The sequence below is a fragment of the Diceros bicornis genome, chromosome 14 (genome assembly GCF_020826845.1).
Source record: "Diceros bicornis minor isolate mBicDic1 chromosome 14, mDicBic1.mat.cur, whole genome shotgun sequence".
NCBI lineage: Eukaryota > Metazoa > Chordata > Mammalia > Perissodactyla > Rhinocerotidae > Diceros > Diceros bicornis.
Genome location: NC_080753.1, coordinates 10,090,484 through 10,114,674, shown reverse-complemented (window position 1 = coordinate 10,114,674; position 24,191 = coordinate 10,090,484). Strand labels below are relative to the sequence as shown.

Here is a 24,191-nt window from a genome sequence, read left to right as displayed (position 1 = left end):
TGACAACTAAATGTAATGTGGGCTCCTGGATGAGGAAAAAAGACATCAGTGGGCAATGTCTTTGGGGTGAGCTGATGAAGGTGGAGAGGTAATTTTTGTTGCTATTTTGTACCTTTTTATAAGTCTGAGTTATTTCAAAGTGAAAAGTTTAAAAATTTAAACATCAGTTAAAAAAAAAAAAAGACTATCAATTTGCAGACTGGTACTCTGCGCTGACAGAAGACCAAAGAGATGAAGGGTGGAAGTATACAGCTGGCTTGGGAACGCTGGCACATGCAGGGTGCTCGGGAGATGACCCTGGAAAGCAGGGCTAGAGTCAGATATGAGAGGGGTTAAATGTCAGACACACTGGAGAGCAAAGTGCTAACAGCTACAAAATTGGGCCTTTCATGCAAAGCAGTGGCTTTCCAACTTCATTCTCCTCTCCCTCCAAATTATGAGAAGCGTTTGCTTCCTTTAAACAGTAAAAGTTGTCATTTTATTAAGTTATTTTCATTTGTCTAAGATGACTGTCAGGCCCAAACTCATGTACTGCTACAGAGGTTAAAAATAATGTACAGAAAATGCATTTTAGGATAAAGCACAGGAATAGTAAAAAACAAAACAAAATTGGAATTATTTTGATTCTGCATTCTCCTTCCAGCCTCCTCTGCCTTCCCTACCCTCTTCTCCCATGTTCCATCTGTCACCAGGCCCTGCCAATTCTATCTTCACATTATTTCTTGCACTAGGTTGGGAATCAGAAGGCCTGGGCTCTCATCATCACTGCCAGACCTATGACCATGGACAATTCTGTCTGTGCCTGAGTTTCTCTGTGTGAGCATGTGTGGATTGAGGGAGGAGGGAGGTTAGGATTCCAATGAGATAATGCACATGAAAGCCCTTTATAAACTGTAAGTACTATAAAAATGCTAGGTTTTATTCAGGGCTTTAATATGTATTATCTTGATGAGTAGTTCCCAAATTCTATGATTTTATGAAACTAAAATATTTTATTAATTGACATAGAATTTCCCACTTGAAAAAATAATTTTCCTTACATGAATTCATAAAAGGAAGGATATTTTTAACAGAAAAATGCTAGAAGGACATACTCTCAGAATAAAAAACAGTTCCTCCCAATTTTGCACTGACTTACATTTCTGAACCACATGGTCCTTATTTTTCTCATTTTGCTGCAGACTGGCCCCAAACAATCAGTGGTGCTAGGACCAGCATTTGGGAATCATTGTCCTGGACTAAAATGTCCAAAGTGATAACTTCCTAAACTCGTTGTACCCCATCTTATCTTCTCCTCCAGGCCACCCCATGCCTCACATCCAGCAAACTGTCTTTAAATGAATTAATGAATGAATGAATAGATACACATTTCTCCTTGAATCCAGTGAAGAACTGAGCCTAATTCTTTGCAGTTAATTCAAGGGAGGAAACATGGGAGGCAGAAGATGAGCCAAGATACTCTTATGTTTGGGTATAAAGAAGGGAGCTGGAATCTGTTTCCCACCTTTCCTCTCCCCTATTCTCTGATTTACTTTTCAGTTATCTTACATAAGCCAGAGGTATGTGTTTAAAGTAGCAGAACATTGCTGGAGAGATGCTCCTCAGGGCTGCAGGGGTTTGGTTTATTCTGCAGGCAGTGAAGCTGGTGGTACAGCGTGTGGATCTCTCTCTTCTGCCAAGCGCCACTCGGCAAATCCACAGAAGGGTTGATGTCCTTTCTCGACTAAGACCCAGGACAGAGTGAGGTGGAGTAAACACCTCAAAACACACACACGCACACACACACACACACACTTTTTATCGCTCTGTTCCCCCATCCACCTATGTATGAAGTCCTTTACCGAAGGGTTAGTGTTAATTTCAAGAGGACCTTGCAATATAGGAGGGACAAGTGTTAAAGTTTTAGCCAACTTGGACCTTCTTTTGCATCAGGAGCCAAGTCCTGTGGGTGCTTCCTCCACTTGGGACTCTGCCTTTTGGCCCTTACATTTGCACCTGCACCCTATACTCCGTCCAGCCTCACAGGCACCTTAGGCTTCATGCATCTTGGTCCTGTAACTTTAGCTCCTCTGGGGAAAATTCAGCCCCTCTGCATAAGAGGAGATCCGGATTAGAATAACACCCTGGGCTTAGATCTGGGTGGGCATGGTGGGAGTATGTATGAACATATGCTTGCTCTACCTTGTTGTCCTGTCTCCTGGGGGATGTGTGTGTGTGTTGGGTCTGGGGACTGAGCGGTGGATGGGCTCCAATCCCTTGAGTGTGGGTTAACATGTATCTACTAGTTTGAAAGGTAATGAGTCTATCGGTTTCTTGATTAGTTGACAATAAATGAGCACATTTCTCAAAGACAGATGATTAATTTTTCTGGATGAATCTTGGTTTAAACTTGTATTGCTATTTTCCCTTCTAGCATAGTTGCGGTTCCACCTTTAGGAACAACAGTCTTCATCATTATGCTGAGATGCAACGAAGCAGCAGCTAAGCAGAGGACCATCTAATGGCTGCTCTCTGCCTCTCCTTGTGCAAGGTACTAATCTTTATTGAAGTATTTTGATTCAAAGAGTTTCCCTCTTATCAAAAGGGGATAGGGAGAGTTGCCAGGTATCTTAGCCATCCTACTATTAATGTTGGTGTGAGAGGAGCTGATTTTGGAGAAATAGGTAGTTGGTTTCAAATACATGATGTTTTAGGTCTTTTTTGCTTAAAGGTTGTTGTTCCAAGAAACAGAAGTAATATCTAACTACCCTAAGCACAAGATAGCCATTGTTCCAGTACCTGTGTGGATAGGACCCCTTTTCTCCTGAGTTGCCCTTCCCACCTCCCCCTTTAAAGACTGCTGCCAGGGCCGGCTCCGTGGCTTAGCGGTTAAGTGCGCGCGCTCTGATGCTGGCGGCCCGGGTTCGGATCCCGGGTGCGCACCAGGGCACCACTTCTCGGACCAACCCGAGGCCGAGTCCCACGTACAGCAACTGGAAGGATGTGAACCTATGACATACAACTATCTACTGGGGCTTTGGGGGGAAAAAATGAATAAATAAAGTCTTTAAAAAAAAAAAAAAGACTGCTGCCAGAGCTGAAACTCATGGTGGCCTTGAGCCCAAATCATTGTCAGGCATGGTAGTCTTCAGAATGGGAGAAATAGCCCCAGAAGCTTTGTACTTGATGATTTGAAATAATTAGTCTTAAGGATAAAGTAGAGAAAGACTCCAAGTCAGAATCTGATATCCTGTACATGGGCACCACCAAGGAGGAGTTTACGCAAAAACACTTTTGTGGATTATTGATTATATGAGTGTTGAAGTCAAGAATGAGTTAAGACTGAATCCTGCTGCAATTCTGATTCTATTTTCCTTTGCCTTCTCCATGGTACCCACTCAGGACAGATAGTTCAGAAGACATTCTCAGTTACCGGCTGGGAGTTCAAAACCTAGGACAGAACTTTCAGTCTCCACTCTTAGGGGTCACAAAATGCTTACTTCCAAATATGAGCTGATTTCTCTTCCAAATTTGAATCACCAGATATGAAACATTGCCTCACCTGCCTTTTATGACAAGAATATAAAAATATTTTTGGCTTTTCCATTTTGTCCTAGCACTTTTCCACGTATTTTGTTGATTTCAAGGTAGCTGTTGAATTTTAAATACTACATTAAAAATTACGTGTCCAATAGAGATAAGAAAATTCTTGCTTGGTTATCCATCTATGGCTAAGAGATAAACATATAAAATATCTTAGCAATGAAAGTATTATCTTTATCTCTCAAAGACACAACTACTAAAACACTTTTTTCTTCCTTAATACTTTGTAAATCCATGAGGGTTAATGGATGCTTTAAACAACCTTGAGCCATTTGGAAGTGTGCTGTTAAATAACAACATTGTTTATCTCCCACAAAATAAACAGTCCCAAGGCCTAGTACTTCTATCCCTAAGCCAATGCATTCTGGAAATAACTCAGTCATAAAAGTCCATTATCTCTAATTCAAATAAAATAATTATTGAAGCAGAAAGTAATAACTGATTTCTAGAATTTCCAAGTTTTACAATTTAAATTGACATTAAATTTCTAAATTTGTCAAAAACCATTTTAAGTTACTGAGGGCAGCATTTATCCTGAGTAGCATTATAAATCAAAAGATTTACTGTTAATCTATTTTATGATTAGACTAACATTTCTCAAAACTTAAGTAATGAAAAGAAGCCCTTACGAGGAAGAAGATTATCGAGGATACCCAGAGTTGATGTATATAATCTTGGTGTCAATAATATAATCTTGTTATTGTTATGATAGTTTTTATATGTGTATAGCTAAGATACCCACATAAAATCTAGATACATTCACATGTTAAACACAAACAAAATTATAAAACCAACATAATTCCAATTAACAATATTAATTTAATTTGCTGGATGGTGTTTTAGTGAAACTAAAGAGCATATGTTGACGTTAATAATAGAAAGATTTAGTCATTTTTTTCTTGATGTTTTTATTTTGAGCACAGTGGATCATTATCTAAATCATTGTCATTATCATAGTGGGTATCTATTTCTTTATTTTTAAGATATGAATTTGTTTTTAACCACTACAGTTGATTGGAGGAATAATCAAGTTAATTATTTCCTGCAAAATGCAAATGAGAAAAACTTAAAAATACCACTGACTGAAAATTCTTCGTTGTATATTTACTTTTATATATATTGCTTGTACATTGTTACAAGTTGGTACATACAAAGGCAGAATCAGAGCAATACTTCTCCTTGCAATACTAATTGAGCACTGGCTGGAGGGGCTGAGCAAGGTCTTTGGAATCATTAATAGTCCCAAGTGTCTACCACAAATCTCTATTCCAACTATTGTGAAGTCTTGGTTTGTTCAGTGAACTAAAGTATCGTTTATCTTTTTTGGCTCCAATGAATCCTTTTCATGTTTAAGTTCACCTCTATTATATTTTCAATAATACTTAATTTTTTACACTGGTTTGTTTTTGCAATATCAAACCAAACCTCAACTTATTAAATATCTTAAGAAGCTAAAGCCTTATTCAGGTGAACGTCTTGCAATTGCAAATTATGACTGCAAGACAGAAGCTAGTTTTGTTTTTATAATTGTTGAAAAACATTCAAGTTAAGGACAATGGTGATGCAGGGTGATGATTAACCTTTTGATTTTAGAACGTGCTAATAATATAAGAGCAGTTACACGTGCTTACCAATACATGACAAGCCAAACTGTGTCATCTCAGATGATCATATGACACCAATGGGATTGGTGTCACATGCAATGTCTGGCACTGAAGTCATATAGCACTCTTTGGAAATAATATAGTCTTCCAGATGACATAGGATATGCTTTTTATTAAACTTTTTAAGCTTATCATAAAAATGGAAGGAAAAAATGGAAAGAAAAAAATAGAAATTATAGTTGAATGAAGGGACCCCAGAGATTCAACAGGTTTGAGAGATACTGGATTAGATCATATAAATGAAGTTGCTTTGAAAACTATAATATGCTCCACAAATGCCAATACCATTATTATTAGGAAACAAATATAATTGGAAACATCTGGAGTTAATATAATATAAAAAAGATTGGATTAGCTCTACATAGCAGACAGAAAACTCCCCCAGTTAAAGTCATTAAACAGAGTTTCCAGGAAAACAGCTGCTCCTATCACTCCACTGGAAAAAGCACAAATCAACCTAATTCCTTCATAAATGTACTCTGGGGAAGACCCTTGGTTCTAAGAGTTCCTTGTGTGGCCTGGGTATGTGTGTGGGTTGGGTGAGGAGGAGGTGGTGTTGAGTGGGGAGGGAAAGGAGCCTGTCCCTGTAAGAGAGGCTGGAGCACTTGATTTGGGGGCCCATTGCCTCGTGCCTCATGGGGCAGAGAGGCCTGGAAGGAGAGCAGTGGGTGAGAAGCCCATTTGGCTGGAGTCCCACATACATACTACCCTGCTTCTCGGGCACTGGCCTTAACATATTTAACCTCATAGGAAAAAATCACGTTCTTTCTAGATGGATGAAGTTGTTACGACAGGGGCCCTTGGCTGATAGATCATGTTTTGTTGTTCCAAGAGAAGAAAATGCACTTGAGGTGATTCCACGTGTATTAGGAAGGTCCCTTTCCTCTCTGTACTTAGGACAGCCCTGAACATTGAGCCTGAGGTGTTGAGATTAGTCAGAGTAAGGTAGATTTATTTCAATTTTTTAATTTCCATTTTCTGAAATGTTAAAATCACTTTTCTAGCAGAGAATTCTAACTTTTGGACACGTTTATCAGTCAGTTAGTCAACTTGGAATTAAATCTTGGCATCTTAACAGGATCATATTTACACCTACTTCAGTTTCCAAAAATCAGCCAACTGAGACAAAATATTTTGATTAGGAATTTCAGTGGGAAAGCCAAAATCTAGAGTGAAAACACATCTTCTGTGAAGGATTACATCATAAAGCGTATGAGAGCCCATCTGGAATTAGGGATAAAAACAGAAGAGTTCAATTCAGTTCAGCAGACAGCTATGGAGTACCTGTCCTGTGCCAGGAACTGTGGCAGAGGCAGGAGTGCAAAAATGAACGAGATTGTCTGCTTGGTCTCAAGCAGCTCAAGGTCTAATAACCAGTCTCATGTCAAAAATTCAGATATTCAGAGAGCTTGAGCCCAAAGAATGTGGATGTTGCCAAGGTCTAGTTGAATTCATATGAAATAACCAATTCACTTTAGAAGTTCCCATTTAGCAGGTTATATGGACAGTACGTTGGAAAATGCCATCAACTACAGAGTAAAAAATGAAAATGTATTCCAGAGTAGTTCCTTAATTACTTAGATTCTTTTCTTCTGGTCTCTTCTGCAGTAGATTCCAATCCACTTAAATTTAAATAGGGAAAGAACAATAAGGGATATCCTACTAAATGGTTAGGCACCAAATTGGGTTGTGTGCTTACCTAAAATAGGTATTTCTTATAAACTTTGGATTATCTGAGCTGGCATGAATAATTAATGCTGTAATAAAATAAATTCTGCCAAAAAATTAATCTGACACAGAGCAATGAAATGCCTAAAGTTATGGTGTACAGGGTAATTATCCATAAATGATAAGTGGTGCTCATAAATACTGTATTTAAAATTATTTCCATATGGCTAAACCAAGGTCAGATTTTTTTCTGTACTCTTCATTAGTCTACTGTATATATAAATAGCACTGAGAGTGAATGGTTTGACTGGATACTATGTTCATCGTTAGACTCATTTCACACACTCCCCACCGCCCCCCACTCACATACCACAGGGAAGCAGAGGTATTGGCTTAAACCTTGTGTAGTTGCCATCCCATGTCTCTTCCTTCCACCCCAGGCCTAGATTCAGGATTTTGTGCTCAGCTTCACACTATGCTGTCCCAGGTGAGAGGGCAAGCATAGTGTATCTACCCCACTGCCACCTCCCAGACGTATCCAGCATGCTGAGAAGCCCCAAGCAGGACAAACTCCATGGGAGGCTCAGGCAACCCCTGTACCACATCATTACAGTAAGAGGTGAATTACACTGGCAAGTGGGGGCTGAGAATTTAGGCAACGGTGGTGCCTCAGTAAAAAGGACTTCTAGATCTTGGCACCTGGGTGGTCCAGAGATGAGGGAGACAGGAAGACAAGGAAGAGGAGCTGTGTTGTCAGGGTGAGCTCCTGGTCCCAGGGCCATGGACAGAGGTGGCAGGGGACCTCATGTGTATATTTGCTGAGCCTTCAGCAGTCCATGCTCTGAAATCTCAGTCCCTATTATAATGTCAAATCTGTCTTGGGTCTAATAGGGAGGGAAAGGAGAAGATATAAGGGTTTTGGAGGGATAGGAAGTGGGCATGAGATGTAGGGTGATGGGGGAGAGGAAATAGGAGAGAAAACTATTCCTTACATTTCCCAATGGAATACTATGGGGCGAAGACTGATCGTGTTTTCTTATCTGTTGGGCTGTCCCTGCTGAATTTATTTCTTTCCTTTTTAAATTTCCACAGTACATATATGTGCTGCTTAAAGAAGAATAATAAAAGGAACATACATGTATCCACTATTGAGCATAAGCACTGAAAGAATACCAGAACTTCAAAGCCCCATGAACCCCCCAACAGTGCATCTTCCACCCCCACCAGAGTTAACCACGATCTTGAATTGGTATTAATCCCTCTCTTGCTTTTGGATAATTTTCCACCTGCAGTATGAATGCCTGAACCATATATTATTTCACTTATTTTTTTTTTAGCTTTTACATAAATGCCGAATTGTATCCATCAGGGTCCAACAAGAGACAGATGGCACACTCAAAATAGACTAATCAAAGACAGTTTTTTGCAGAAACTATTTACAAAGGTGTGGGAGTAGGGAACCACGAGGGATAGAAGGTGCCATCAAGTAGAGCTTAACTGAAGTCGGTATGTTTCTGTGTGGAGACATGACAGGCACAGGGAAGGGAGCCTTAGCAGAGTGAGGGAGTCCTTAAGAGTTGGTCACCTTGAGAGGAGCAAGGACAGGTTGAGGGACACAGGCACCTTGCAGAGAGGCAGCTAGGGGAATAAATACATTGATCTCACTTTCTTCTCTCCTTCCCGTCTCCTTGGGAGCTCCTAATTGACTGTAGAAGTTCTGGAAGCAGAAGGCACAGGAAGACGCATGCACGGTCCCTGCAAATCAGGAGCAGAGAGCTGGGGAGAGGGCGAGAGAGGCTGTAGGGTGAGGGGTGGGATGGAAGAGACCCAGCACATAGAAGGATTCTCTGTGACTCACCTTCTCAGTTAACATTCTGTTTTTCAGATTCATCCATGTTGCTGTGTGTACTTTAATTGTAGTTCATTCATTTTCTCTGTTGTTTTTTATATTCCACTGTGTGAATTGACTACAATTTATTTATCCATTTTCTTGATGATCGGTAGTTTCCCGTGTTTTATTATCTTAATGTTGTTATGAACATCCTTATTACTGTTTTTTTATGTCTATGCACAAAAATTTCTCTAGAGAATATACTTTGAGTAGAATTACTGTACTGAGACAAAGGGTCAAATGTACAAGATGATGCCAAATTGTTTTTGAAAGCAGTTGCATCAATTATTACTTCTACCTACAATAGATGAGTTCCTTGTCAACACTACATATTTTCAGACTTTAACGTTTTTGTTCACTTCGTGGGTGTACAGTATTACCTCACTGTGGTTTTAATTCGCATTTCCCCAATTACTAATATAGTTGAACTATTTTTGTACATTTATTGGTCATTTATGTTTCCTCTGTTGTGAAATACTTGTTCAGGTTTTTTTTTTTTTGCCCTCTTTTCTATTGTGTTTTTATCTTTTTCCTATTGATTATATTCTGATACTAATCCTGTGTTAATCACGTCTGACAAGTTTCTTTTCCCAATTTGTGGCTCGTTAAAAATATATGTCTTTATGTGACTTTTAAGCTTAAGTTCTTAATTTTAATGTTGTTGAAATGATCAGTCTTTCCCTTCTAGGCTTGTGCTTTTTAAGAAAAATTGTGGCAAAATATACATAACAGAAAACATACCATTTTAACCATTTTTAAGTATACAATTCAGCAGCATTAAGTATATCCACGTTGTCATGAAACAATCACCATGATCCATCTCCAGAACTGCTAGTGCTTTCCCTTAATGTCTTATTTAAGAAATTCTTTGCTATATAAAGACCATCTATATATTTGTTCTAAATTCTTAAAGTTTCCCCTTTCACATGTAAATCATCTGGAATTGATTTTTGTGTATAGTGAGAGGTAGGAAATACATTTCCCCCGATATTGATAGCCAATTGTCCCAGTACCATTCAGAATTGTCCATCTTTTCTCCGCTGATTTGTACAGTGGATCCGTCATATACCAGGTTTCTTCATAGGTGTGGGTCCATTTCTGGGTTCTCTATTCGTTCCATTGATTGCTTTGTCTATTCCTGTATCAATATCACATTTTCTTAAATACTATGGAATTGTGATAAGCCTTCCATCTGCCTGAAATTCTATTCTCCTAAAGATACACACAACTAAATCCCTAATTTTCTTCTGGTCTCTGCTTCATGGTCACACTCTTAGCCAGCCTTTCCTGGCAACCTTTTCTAAAATTTCAATGCCTCCTCCAAGAAAATTTATATCCTCCCTCTCTGCTCTATTTTTTCTGCTTAGCAGTTATTATTTAACATAGTAATATGGATACTTCTCTTGTTTATTGTCTCTCTTTCCCACTAGGATATAAGGTTTATGAGGGCAGGGAATTTTGGCTGTTTCATTACTGTTGTATCCCCAGCGCAGAAAACAATGCCTGGCACTTAGTAGGTGTTCAATTAGTATTTCTGGAACAAATCACGTAATGTGGACATATGGAAGGGTAACCCTCCCTCCCTCTACTTCCCTTTAAGAATATGTTTTTTTCTCTAGTTCCCTTGTTCCTTGATGCTAGACTAATAAAAGCAATCTGAAGCAAAGGGGGAAAGAACGAGGTGCTCCTTGAGGTTTCTTCCCTAGCCATGCCCCAGAGGTGGGCAGTGAAGTGGAAAGGGCAGAGGGACCAGCGGTTGGCTAACTGTGCGTTGGCTTTTATGTGTCAGCTATCCCGCAGGAAATGCCTCCTATCTTTCTGCTTTCCATGGCGAGCAGAGCTGGCAGGACCTAGAGTTTATAGTGTCCTCGCTGGATAGAGAAACATACCACGCCTTTGGTTTTTAGGTGACACAGCCTGCACAGGGGAAGAATGAACACTCACTTTGATTTACCAAGCATGGCAACTAAAATCTCAGCTGGAAGTGTGACACACTACAGGACAGAACTTCTGGAGCTGTGGAGTCTTCGAGGGGTGAGTACCCTGTGGGACAGTCTGTTTGTAGCTGGTAATGCCCAGGGCAGGTGCTGAACTGAGCAGTGATGAGTCATGGAAACTCCGTCAGGGAAGGTACTCTGTGCTTTATTACAAGCTAAACTGGGGAGCCAAGTCATTCTGGAAGGAATGTGTATGAAGTTTTCAGATGAGGACTTGAAGTATTATAGGTTGGAGTCATATTTGATTCAAACCATCTGTTGAACGTCAAGCTGAATCCATCACTTTTTTCATACATCTCTCACATTTTACATCAATTCAATAAAATAAATATTTGTTGAGGGGCCTCGGAGTGCCAGACACTGAGGTTACAAAGATGAATGACACAGTGGTCCCTGTTTTTCAGATGCTTATGGTCTAGTAGAAGTAAAAGTTATATGTTTATATGTATTTTCCTCCCCCTGATTGTGAGGTCGGGGTCTGTAATTTATATGCATCTTGGTCGCCAGGGCTGAGCATTGTGTCAGTCCATTTTTGTTGATGGAATAAATACATGAAAGAGCTTGCAGTGATTTACCAAATATGGCTACTGAAATGTATAACATTATCGTGCATTAGTAATGCTGTGATATGTAGATCTATATTGCAATTGCTTCCGGATACAGAAAATACTCTTCACCGTGAGGCAGTGGCCCAAACTGTACCACAATCAATTCCTATGTGAGCCCATCACACTGTACTTTGCCCAACATTGAGTATTTTCATTGTAAAATCGTTACCAATTTTGTAGGGGAAAATTTCTTTGCTGCCAATGATAAACATTTTTTTCCCATACTTTATATCGTTAGTTATTTTGTCTATGAGTTATCTGTTGCTGTTCTTTTCCCATTTTTCAATTTGTGTTTTAGGATTTTGTTCTAATTAATTTATATAAGTTCTTTACATCCTGACAGTATTAGCCTTTTTGATACGATATTTATGGTGAAACTTTCCCCCAGTTTGATGACTGCAGAAAACTTTGTAATTTTTTTCGATACACAATTTTATATTTTTGTAGTCAAATCTTTAGATTTTTTCTTTGTTATTTATTATCTCTAAATTCCTTCCCTATCCAGAGATCAGATAAAAATTCATGTAAATGTTTTTATGGTCTGGGATCCAGGTTTTTTCAGGTGATGCTAATTACGTGTCTGATAGAGGAGGGAATTCAGGTGAGGCACTGCTGTCATATTATGGAATTAGTACAGTGTGGTGGTTAGCACTGTGGCGCTTGGAGACAGTCTCCCTGACTTCAAACCTGGCTCTGTCACTTCCTATGTGATCTTTGAAGTCACTTAGCTTCTCTATTCTACGGTTTCCTTATCTGTAAAATGGGTAAAATAATAGAACCTACCTCATATGCTTACGAGAATAAAATGAATTGACATGGAAATCACTTAGAACACTTCCTGGTGCAAAGTTAGTGCCAGCGACAGTTTGGTCCATGCTGGGTAGGTGCTTTGAAGCTTGATATTGTTTCAACATACTCTGCATTTCTAAAAACGAACATTTCAAAGCGCTCTTCACCTCCAATGACTACTTTTACCAGAGCCTTCCTCGAACACTTTTGTAAGTGAGACACGCCTCCTCGAGGCCACAGTGAAGTTTACTCCAGCTCTTGAAAACCCTACAGACTCGTTGGACACCTGGTGAGGCTCTGACCCGCCGCTTCCGAGTCTGCAGTCCGAGCTCCACTCTCTCCCCAGCGCTCTCCACTTCTTCGACCCCTGCTTCTTCTTCCCTCTGAGCCTGATCTCTTCTAATTTCTGTAGACCCCGGAGCGATTTCTGCATGTGCGCATTCATTCATTCTAGTTCATTCCAGATAGTTTGCTGGGCGCTTCCTATGCGCGAGGGTTGTGGCGGGGAGAGGGGAGTGGACTGAACGTAGTCTGTCCTCATGGGGTTTGCTGTCCGATAGAAAAAACAAAATATGTATTGTACATAGATGGGCATTAGCTTCTGTTTTCTCATCTGTAAAATCGGAGTAATATGACCTATCTTATAGGGTCGCTGAAAGATTAAACAAGAAAAAACATAGCCCCTAATACTGAGCCGGGTGCAAAAAACGACCTCAGTAAATGCCTATTCTTCCTCTATTCCTCCCCCAGATCGAAAGTGATGAGTGCCAGCCCTGCGGGTGAAAGCGCCCCATTTTCAGTTTAGGGAATCTTGGCCAGCGGCCCCAAACCAAATTATGTTGCTTCACTCTTGGCGTGTGGAATTTTTGCCGCTAGCATTCTAGCACCCCAGTTTCAACGGTAAAAGCTACCGACTCCAAATACAGGACGCGCAGCTTCAAATTAGGAATCAAAGACACCCATATTTAAAAAACTTGAAGCTGGCAAAAGAGACGGCACACTCTCGGCTCCCAGAAGAGCCTACTGAGCATGCGCAGGGCCCGCGCGGGGCGGGGGGCGGGACAGCCAGGGGGCGGGACTTGCGGGCCAGCCACTTCCGCTTCCGTTCCATAAGAAATCTCCCGCCACTCGGGCGAGCGGCTGTCAGCGGTTGCGTGTTTTCGCGTTTGGTGTGTTTGCGGGTAAGAGAAACTCCCGCGGATTTAGGGCGGACAGTAATCCTGGTGTTGAGGCTTGCAAGTCGAGAGACCAGGGAGAGCACGTTGCGGGCGGTGGGAGCAGGGTTGCCCTGGCGGGGGTGAGGGTCTGGGGTGTGGGTTGGTTGTTTAGGGCAGAGGTGCAGGTGCCGCCGAGGGGAGGAGAGAGAGCTTCGCCGGAGGAGAGTGGGGGAGGATCGGGGTGGGAGTTTGAGAACTTGTGGATGCTCCCTAAAAGGAGTTCCGAAAGACTGGGTTCGAAAGACAGTTGTTCAGTTTCCCAGGGTTATCGGATAGGAAGTGAGTAACTGGACCCGGCCCATTAAGTCTCTTATCTCGCCCGAACCTGCCGCGCTTCCCTCCGAGTTCAGGATTGCAGCTCGTGTCAAACCTCATCCGAACTCTCGAGACCGCAGACATCTAAGGACGGTGGGACACAGACCTATAGTGAGCAGGCGACATCACCTGACTTGCATGTGCTGAAAGTTAGGACCACCACTTACGTCTTCCCTAGCACCCGCCCCCCGCCCCCCATGACCAAATTGTTACAGGTGTATTGTAGAGAATCTGGAAAATAACAGAGAGACAACAAACACCCAGGGATAACCACTGTTAACATTTTGTGCATGCCCTTCAACTTCAGTTTTTTTTCCCTGTGCATGTGGAGTTATTTTTTTGTTTGTTGTTTTTTTTTCAACTCCGCCTTCCATCATTTTAACCATTTTATATGCTTCCTTACAAGGTAACAAGATGCAGTTTTCTGGAGGAAAGCGGAGGAAGCTGAGGTTGGCAGGTGACCAGAGGAACGCTTCCTACCCTCACAGCCTTCAGTTTTACCTGCAGCCACCTTCTGAAAACATATCTTTGATAGAGTTTGAAAACTTGGCTATCGATAGAGTTAAATGTGAGTGATATGTGAATTAGAATTTATATATTCTTGAGAACCTCACTTGTACTTTGTGGGAATGAGTGTGGGTACTTTATTTCCTTCGTTCAGCAATTCATTCAACAAATATTTATTGAAGGTTTGCTGTTCATTCATTTATTGACTGTACGGTGCATATTTATTGAGTGCTACTATATTCTAGTGGCAGGGATTTTGAGATGAATAATGTAATTCTCACCTTTGTTGAAACTGCATTCCAGTACACGGAGACAGACATCCAAAATTATAATCAGAATTTGGTATTTTAAGTGCTCTAGTAGAGGTAAATAGTAGTGCTATTGAGACATTGAAGTGGGAGTGACTGACTTAGTCTGATTAAGTAAGGCTTGTTAGAGAAGTTGAATGTGATCTGGACCTTGAAGGATGAGTAGAAATTTCTCAACAGAGAAGAAGTGCTAGGTTTTTCCAAGCTGTGCAAAGGCTTGGAGGCATGAGAAAGAATGTCATTTGTGGGAACAGTAACAAGTTCAGAGTAGATGGAGAAGTATGGATAATTAAGGGCATTTTGTACCAAGCTGATGGCACAATATTGGGGTGTAAGAAGGATGTGGCTACTGTAGTCGGGCCTCCTAATCCTCTGTGTGTTGGTGGAAAAAAGGAATGAGCTTGGCATGAACCGAAACAGAAATAATAGCACCTGTGGGACATGGGTTTATTTTATTATTCCTTTTAGAAGTTTTTCATTCTTGAATTTAAAAATGCCTCTTTTCATATTGATAGAGGAAGACTTTATCTGAGGAAGTATTGACAAGGGGCTTTAGGAACCAGTGAACAGTATGTAGCATCTATTCAGAACAGTTCACTTAGATGATTGGAGGGCCTTGCTTCTTCACTCTTGTGTCTTTGCCTTCTCTGCTTCATCAGGAAAGGAAGGGCTTCTGATGATTCTGTGCTCAGTAAATGAAGTAGACTGCCTAACAGACAGCTCCACATGAGGGATGCAAACAAGGGATGGTTAATCTTTTTTCCATACTGACACACTTTTCCATTCCTCAACAGTGGTGGTTCCTTTCAGCAGTGATTGTCCCCCACCACTCCCTCCCTCTGGCTGAGAATCCCTGGTATTAGATTATGCTGTGGGACGTGGGTGTTTTCTGCACATGGATGGAGATTAGCCTCTTATAAACATATGTAATTTATATAATGTACTTGCAGCAAATGAAACTGTTACAACTTGTCATCTTTTATAAACAAGTAATTATGGAATTGCTATCCATAGATTTTATTTGTCTTGGATTTAGTTTTTAAAAATTATCTTGCATTTATACATTTTTTCCTTTCTTCTGTTTTTAAAATATTTTCTAGTACTAAAATCAGTTGAAAATCTTGGTGTGAGCTATGTGAAAGGGACCGAGCCATACCAGAGTAAGTTGGAGTCTGAGATTCGAAAACTCAAGTTTTCCTACAGAGTAAGTAAAAGAGGAAAAAAAAAAATTCTTTCAGTAGGTATATATTCACGTACTGAGTATCAGTGGTGAGAGAGGGTTTGTATTAGGTACAGGGCTTTAAAAAAGACTAATGTAGCATAGACTCTGCCTGAAGCTTCCTGCACTCTACTAGGGGTGATTGATATGTAGTCAGATGATTGTAATATGGCAGGTTTTCTCAACCTTGGGACTGTCGACATTGGGGGCCTGATAGTTCCTTGGTGCAGGTCCTGTGCATTGTAGGATGCTCCGTAGCATCTCTGGCTTCTACCTGGTAGATGTCTCCAGACACTGCCACATGTACCCTGTGCAATACAGGATGATGACTGCTTTTCTGAGATGTGTGCTCCAGGAACTCCAAGAGCACATATAATTACCCAGCCCAGACTGGGGAGGTTTGGGAAGGCTTCCCAGAAGAGGTAGTGCTGGAACTGCATCTTGATGGATGTGATCAGATTTTTATTTTGGGAAAATGACTGCCAACAGCAGATTGACAGGGTCATGCTTGGTAGGAGGAAAACCAGTTAGGACCCTGGAAATGAGGATAGTGAATTAAATGGAGAGAAGAGGACTGATTGAAGAGATATTAAGATGGTAGAATCAAAAGATTTTAGTGACTGATTGCAGGGAGAAGAGAGAGAAGAGCTATGAATGACACCAGGTTTCTGGTTAGGACAGCTAGGCAGATGGTGGTGATATTTTGAGATGTGATGTACAGGAGGGGCAAGTCTTAGAAGGAAGATGTTAAGTTTAGTTCTAGACATGAATTTGAGGTGCTTGTGGAGATGTCTAGTGGACAGTTGAATATGCATACAGGTCTGGACTTAGGGGACATCTGGAGTGGGAGTGTAGTTTTAAGAGGAAGGTTGGGATCATCAGGAGTAGATGAGAGCATCCTAGGAATATATTTGAGTGAGAAGAGATGATGGAGGACAGGATACTGGGAATACCAATATTTAAGGGAAAGTGGAATTGGAGGAGGAGGAAGGAGCTACCTGAGAGGTAGGAGATCAGCCAGGATAATAGTGTCATGGCAGCCAAGGAAGGCTGGAGTTTAATAATAATGATCATGATATAAATAAGGATACCGCAGGAATAACAATAGCAAACATTCATATTATGCTTACTATGTCCCAGAGTTTGCTCTAAGTGCATTATAATATTAACCTGTGTAATCCAGACAGCAGTCTTATGAGGTGGGTACTGTTATCATCCCTATTTTACAGATGAGGAGGCTGAGTCATCGATAGGCTAAGTAACTTGCCTAAGGTCAAAAGACAGTAAATGGTGGAGCCAAGATTCGAATCTGGACATTTTGTCTCCATGATTGTACTCTTCACCATACAATTTCAGAAGCTTAGGATAGATCATGTAAGATGAGTTGTACAGAATCCATAGAATTTATCAACTGGGTGAGGCCTTATAGATAGAAGTAGAAGCCAGAACGATGGCAGTGTTGGGAGGAGAGAGTGGAAGTGGAATATATACTCTTTTAAGATGTTTAGCTGAAACACAGGGGAGAAATAGATCTGAAGGTAGAAGAATTTGTAGGGAAAAGAGAAGATACACACACACACACACACACACACACACACACACACATGACAGGAGATACTTGAACATGTTTATAAGCTGAGCAGAAAGATCTAGAAGAGAAAGAAGAGGAGGGGATCTTGAAGATACTTTGAGAGAGCATTTGATAAGTCAAGGTCCTTAGGAGGCAAGAGCAGATGGGTTGCAGGGTTTAGGTGTTAGGGATAGCTTTATGGAGGAGGAAGGAGGGGGCTTTGTCCACAGAGATGGAAGGGAAGGCAGTACAACAGTGGTTGCAGAAGCTTGGAGCTGAAGAAGTTGGCCTGGTGTCCTTTATTTTCTGTAAAGTGGATGAAGTCGTCTGTGAGAGAGAAAGGAAAGGTGCTGTGGTAGGGAGCTTGGGCCAACCAGTGAAGACTCAAACAGCTTTTCCAAGAAGTGAGGAAAGAGATGACTATGTATCAGATCCCAGCTCTGTTACTTACAAGGTTCGTGACCCTGGACAAATTATATAACTTCCCCATGCCTCAGTGTCCTCATCTTTAAAATAGGGATATAGGAGTACCTCTCTCTTAGGTTTTTTAAAGGATTAAATGGATTAGTAGATTAAAAATGCTTATAACAGTGCCTGGTACTTTCTAAGTGGTGAAGACACGTTTGCTCTTACTATGTTGGACTTGAATAAGGATTCTTTGGTTTGGAAAGGTCCAATTGAGATTAGAGGCTGTGAAATTTTTTTTTTTTTTTAATGAGGACGACTAGCCCTGAGCTAACATCCGATGCCAATCCTCCCCTTGTTTCTTGAGGAAGATTGGCCCTGGGCTAATATCTGTGCCCATCTTCCTCTACTTTATATGGGATGCCGCCACAGCATGGCTTAACAAGCGGTGCGTCGGTTCTCTCCCGGGATCTGAACCTGCGAACCCCCGGCTGCCGCAGTGGAACGCGCACACTTAACGGCTTGCGTCACCGGGCTGGCCCCTGTGAATTTTTAATATTCCAAATTCCCATAATTGTGTATTTTTTTCACAGAGGGTCTCAGTGTTTTGGAGATAGGACTGCAGGGTGTAGCTGTAGATTTATTTAGAATGTAGGTTTTGCCAAATGGTTGAAATGAAAGCAGTTGAGGTTTGATATAAGAAGTGGTTGAAGATGTGAGTACCCTGGGTGTTGGCTGGGTAAGAAAGAAAGTTAAGAGAGGAGGAGTTGATGGGAAGGAAATAGTGGGGTCCCAACCCAGGAGGTTTTGTTGAGATAGTTCAGTTCTCAGTTTCACCTGATTGCTAACGTAAGGAAAATGATAATTATCCTGGAATGCATGTTATGCAATTTGTGTTTTTGAAACTTTTACTTTGCTATTGGCTTATGCTGATTCAGTATTTCTTTACACCTCTTACCATTCTAATGCGTTTATTTTATTCATGTGCTGTTATTTTTAAGGAAAGCTTAGAAGATGAGTATGAACCACGCAGAAGAGATCATATTTCTCACTTTATATTGCGCCTTGCATATTGCCAGTCGTGAGTACATGTTCACACCCCCCCAGTCAGGTCTGGTCTCCTGGGTTGTGAGTTGGTACATGGGAAGCTAACGTGTGTTGTACTGACCATAGGGAAACTCAAGATAACATCAGAAACCAGGAGTTCATGGGTTGAACACTGTTGCAGCAAATTGTTTGAAACAAGTTATTTACTAAAAAATATCGAAAAAAATTTCTATTGCAAAGTTTTGCCTGTTGAAACACTTTTTAACTTTGTGGGAGAGAGTCTTCACTTGGGATTTAAAATTGGAGTGGATTTCATTAGGAAGAAAGACTTTTTTCTCAAAAAAAAGTGGTGCTATTTATAATAATAAATATAATATACTGATAAATGTAAATAATGACTCTAACGCACAGTTGAATTCAATACAGATTTTTAGAAGTTGAGATATATGGGCTAATGCCCATTAGATTAAGATACTTTCCTTTGGTCGTTAGTTTTCTGTGAGTCAATAGTGCCACCCAGAGGGAGAAGGAGTTAGTTGCTTTATTTTTTCCCTTAAACTTTTGTGTTTTTTTCCTATATTAATTTTAGCTAAATAACATGCTTATTATTATGTTTCTTTTTATTATTAGGCTTATTAAATGAGAATCTTGACTGGTTTAGTGTCCCAAGAAAATAACTGAGAAATTATTGACCAGCTTCGGTTCTCGAGTTTTTATTTTGTAAGAAAGCATATGCTATAGTAAATGAATTGCTGACAATCTGTGAAAATCACTTCGGAAAAAAAACGAAATCATATTTTACTTGCAGTAGCATAATTATTTTATAACAACAATAATGCCCATTATGTATCTGTCTTGTAAATTAATATGTTTGTATGTTGACTTTTAAAAAATTGAGGTGTACTTCTGCATATTAAATTTTGTGACATTATAAACTCTAGAGCTGTAAGCAAAGTTCCTTTGCAAAGTTTATCTGATCATAATCTATTCAGAGATAAAGTTACCTTTAAAAAATTTTGTGTTTATTTGGCATTGGTAAAACCACCTTAGACTGAAGGAATACCCCATCTTCTAATGTAAGTGACTATTTTGCAGTTACATTAAATGCAATAAACTATTTTGTTTTATATTATTTGATAATAATGCAGCTGGACTTGAAGTATTCTATATTTAATTCTTTTAAGTTTATGTGCATAACACCTCTCTCCCCCATATTCAATCCATCCCTGGAAGATTGTGGTATGTGGTATTCATATTCTCTTTATCTCAATAGAAACTTGTATGCTTTTAACTTCTGTCTATTGGCATCTTGCTTGTGTTTGAATATTGCTTCATCAAAATTTCTTGGATTTAATAATCAGTGGGCTTTTTGAATAATCACTGGACTTTTCATTTATACTGTAATTTCCTTGTCTCCATTTCAGTGAGGATCTTAGACGCTGGTTCATTCAACAAGAAATGGACCTCCTTCGATTTCGATTCACTATTTTACCCAAGGACAAGATTCAAGATTTCTTAAAGGATAGCCACTTGCATTTTGAGGCTGTGAGTATATTTTTGTAGTCATTTCCGATTGTTTTCACCATTCATCCCCCCTTGTTGCCTTAAGTGCTGGTATCAGTGTGTGGAGTTCGTTTTCTTTATGTTTCCCTCCTAACTAGCTGTCTGAAAGAATAGCTGCTGGCTTGCACAACAATGAGCCTCTCCCTTTCTGTGACCAGAAGAAAAGAGGCTTCTTGGTACCAAAGCCTCACATTTAGTTACTTTATTAAATACATGATTTGTGAAAGCACAAGAAAGTTTAGTTTATAAAAGTTCATCTTTAAGCAAAACCTTCTATGCCAAAAATGTAAAACTAACAACGTATTGAAGAAATAGAGAAGTGGTAGTACTTATTTCCAGTAATGAAGTTTAGAGGGGATAATGCTATATTTTAAAAGTCAGTTGTCAGTAAAATCTGTGAATAGTTTAAAAAAATAGTTTTGCAGACAAATCTGAATGATTTCCATATTGTAATTATATAAAAAGGAAGAAATGTCTGGAGTATATTTAGCAGTGATGAATATTGTGGATGGAAATAGAAGTTATGTTTTCTAGGTGGATCTGTGCTGCAGTGGGAAGGTAGAAAAATATAATTTTATTTTCGAGCAGTCAGGTGGTAGTAGGACTGGTTGAGACTCTTTTGGTGTTAGAGTGGGTGACTTGAGGCCGAATAAGATAAAGTAGAATCTGGAGTAGGTGCAAGACATCGTCCTGTCTGAGAAGTGGAAGATGTATGTAGCAAGAAACAGTGTGGGTTACTGAGTTGCAGGAAGATGTGGCCTGAAGGGAAGGAAACGTGGTAGACATTTAGTGTCTATTATGTGCTAGGGAGGCACTTTCTACAGTTCTCTCACTTCTCATAAGAGCCCTGTGAGGTTCCTAAATACTGTCTACCCAGGCATAGAAAAATGTGAAGCCCAGGACCATCTGACCCCTTGCATTTTTCACTTTCCTTTTAACTTTGATCCTTAGTGAAGTCCATTATTGCTAATATCCATTACAGTTAATTTATCCTTTCATATTAAAAAGAGTTTATTTTTCGCTATTGTTGAAGTGATTACAGAAAAAGTATCCTTGAGAAGATTTATTCTTTATTCTAGTGTCTCAACATATTGTCAAGTATAATTTTTTTAATCAAAAACCATGTTTCTTTCCTTTTTTAAAACTTTTCTATTGAAGTATAACATATACAGAGTAAAGTACACAAATCATAACTATACAGCTCTGTGAAGTATCAAAGTAAACATCACCAAGGTTAAGAAATAGAACATTGCTGTCAGCCTGTGCACCCTTGTGTCTCCTCCCGTTCACTACCTGCCGTCTCCCACCTAAAAGTAACCACTATCCTGACTTTTAATATCATAAATTAATTCTACTTGTTTTTGAACTTTATATAGATAGCATCAATATGGTATGATATTTTTTCCCCAGCTTTACTGAGATATAATTGACATATAACATTGTGTAAGTTTAAGGTACACAATGTGATGATTTGGTACAGGTATATATTGTGAAATGTTTACTACAACAAGGTTAGTTGACACATCCTTCAGCTCACATAATTACCATTTTGTTGTTTTTATGGTAAGAACATTTAAAATTTACTCTCATAGCAACTTTTGAGTATACAATACAGGGTTGTTAACTATAGTCACCATGCTGTACATTACATCCTCAGAACTTATTCCTCTCATAACTGGAAGTTTGTCCCTTTGACCAACATCTCCCATTTTCCCCAGCCCCTGGCAACCACTGTTCTACTCTCTGCTTCTATGATTTTGGCTTTTTTAGATTCCACGTATAAGCGAGATCACAAGTATAATTTTTTTTTGTGTGTAAGGAAGATTAGCCCTGAGCTAACATCCAATGCTGATCCTCCTCTTTTTGCTGAGGAAGATTGGCCCTGGGCTAACATCCGTGGCCATCTTCCTCTATTTTATATGGGACACCGCCCCCGCATGGCTTGACAAGCGGTGTGTTGGTGTTAGCCCAGGATCCGAACCTGTGAACCTCGGGCCGCCAAAGCGGAGCGTGCGCACTTAACCGCCACGCCACCGGGCTAGCCCAAGTATAATTTTTTTATATTAGCTTTATGGAGATAGAATTCTCATACCTTGAAATTCACCCTTCAAAAATGTACAGTTCATTAGTTTTTAGTATAATCACCACTGTCTAATTTTAGAATATTTTTATTACCCTAAAAAAGAAACCAATACCCATTAGTCCTCACTCGCCATTTCTCCCTCGCTCATCCCTTGGCAACCACTAATCTACTTTCTGTCTCTGTGAATTTGCCTATTCTGGGCATTTCATATAAATGAAATCATATAACTTGTGGTTTTTGTTACTGGCTTCTTTCACTTAGCGTATTATTTTCAAGTTTTATCCATGTCATAGCATGTATCAGTACTTAATTTCTTTTTATTGTCAAATAATATTTTATTTCTCTATTCAGCAATTGATGGACATTTGGGATGTTTCCACGTTTTGGCTGTTATGAATAATGCTGCTATTTATTCTTTATTCTAGTGTTTCAACATATTGTAGGGAGTACTTGTGTGCAAGTTTTTATCTAGACATCTTTTCATTTCTTTCAGGTATATACCTGGGAGTGGAATTGCTAGGTCATAGGGTAATTAATTCTGTGTTTAAACTTTTGAGGAACTGCCAAACTGTTTTCCCAAGTGGCTGCACCGTTATACATCTTACCAGTTTATGAGGGTTTCAGTTTCTCTACATCCTCAGCAATGATTGTTGTTGTCTGTTTTTTGAATATAGCCATTTTAGTGGATGTGAAATGATATGACATTGTGGTTTGATTTGCATTTCCCTAATGACCAGTGATGTTGAGCATGTTTTCATGTGCTTATTGGTTATTTGTATATCTTCTTTGGAGAAATATCTATTCAAATCCTTTGTCCGTTTTTTAATTGAGTTGTCTTTGTATTGTCGAGTGTTAAGAATTCTTTCCATATTCTGCATACAAGTCCATTTTAAGATATATGATTTACAAATATTTTCTCCCATTCTGAGGACTGTTATTTCCTTTTCTTCATGGTATCATTTGCAACACAAAAGTTTTCAGTTTAGATGGAGTGTAATTTGTCTGTTTTTTTCTTTTGTCACTTGTGCTTTTGGTGTTGGATCTAAGAAGGCTTTGCCTAATGGAAGGTCATGAAGATTTACTTCTGTGGTTTTCTTTAAGAGTTTTATAATTTAATTTCTTACGTTTAGGTCTGTGGTCCATTTTGAGTTAATTTCTGTATATGTTGTGAAGTAAGGGTCCAAGTTCATTCTTTTGCATGTGGATATCCAGTTGTCCCAGCATGATTTGTTGAAATTTCATGGCTATTCTTTTCTCATTGAGTTGTCTTGTCTCTCTTGTCAAAAGTCAATTGACCATAAATTGGTTTATTTGTGAACTCTTAATTTTATTTCTTTGAGCTGTATGTCTAATCTTACATGCAGGATTTTTGTATGTTGATCTTGTATCCTGCAACCTCATGGAACTTGTTTATTAGTTCTAATAGTTTTTAGTGGATTCCTTAGGAGATTATGCCTCTTACAAGTGGAGATAATCTTACTCCTTACTTTCCAATCTGGATGTTTTTTATTTCTTTATTTTTTCCTAATTTCCCTAGCTAGCATCTCTAGTACAATGTTGAATAGAACTGCCAATAGTGGACATCTTTTTCCTGATTTTAGAGGAAGAGCATTTAGTCTTTTACCATGGCATATGATGTTAGCTCTGGGTTTTTTGTTGATGCCCTTTATCAGATTGAGGAAATTTCCTTCTAATTTTAGTTGAGCATTTTCATCATGAGAGGGTGTTGGATTTTGTCAGATGCTTTTTCTGTACCTG

At 39.5% G+C, this 24,191-nt stretch overlaps 1 protein-coding gene across 1 annotated transcript in view; it reads left to right on the top strand.

Annotated features, from left to right (window-relative positions):
• The first annotated feature begins 13,325 nt into the window (after positions 1–13,325).
• The window catches only part of PRIM2 (DNA primase subunit 2), a 266,125-nt gene continuing 255,259 nt past the window's right edge, over positions 13,326–24,191 (top strand). The window contains exons 1-5 of the mRNA XM_058554093.1: positions 13,326–13,380; positions 14,138–14,299; positions 15,647–15,750; positions 18,742–18,821; positions 20,212–20,332. Of these exons, the coding sequence (XP_058410076.1) occupies positions 14,146–14,299; positions 15,647–15,750; positions 18,742–18,821; positions 20,212–20,332 (459 nt within the window). The 5' untranslated portion in view covers positions 13,326–13,380; positions 14,138–14,145. The remainder of the gene's footprint in view (positions 13,381–14,137; positions 14,300–15,646; positions 15,751–18,741; positions 18,822–20,211; positions 20,333–24,191) is intronic.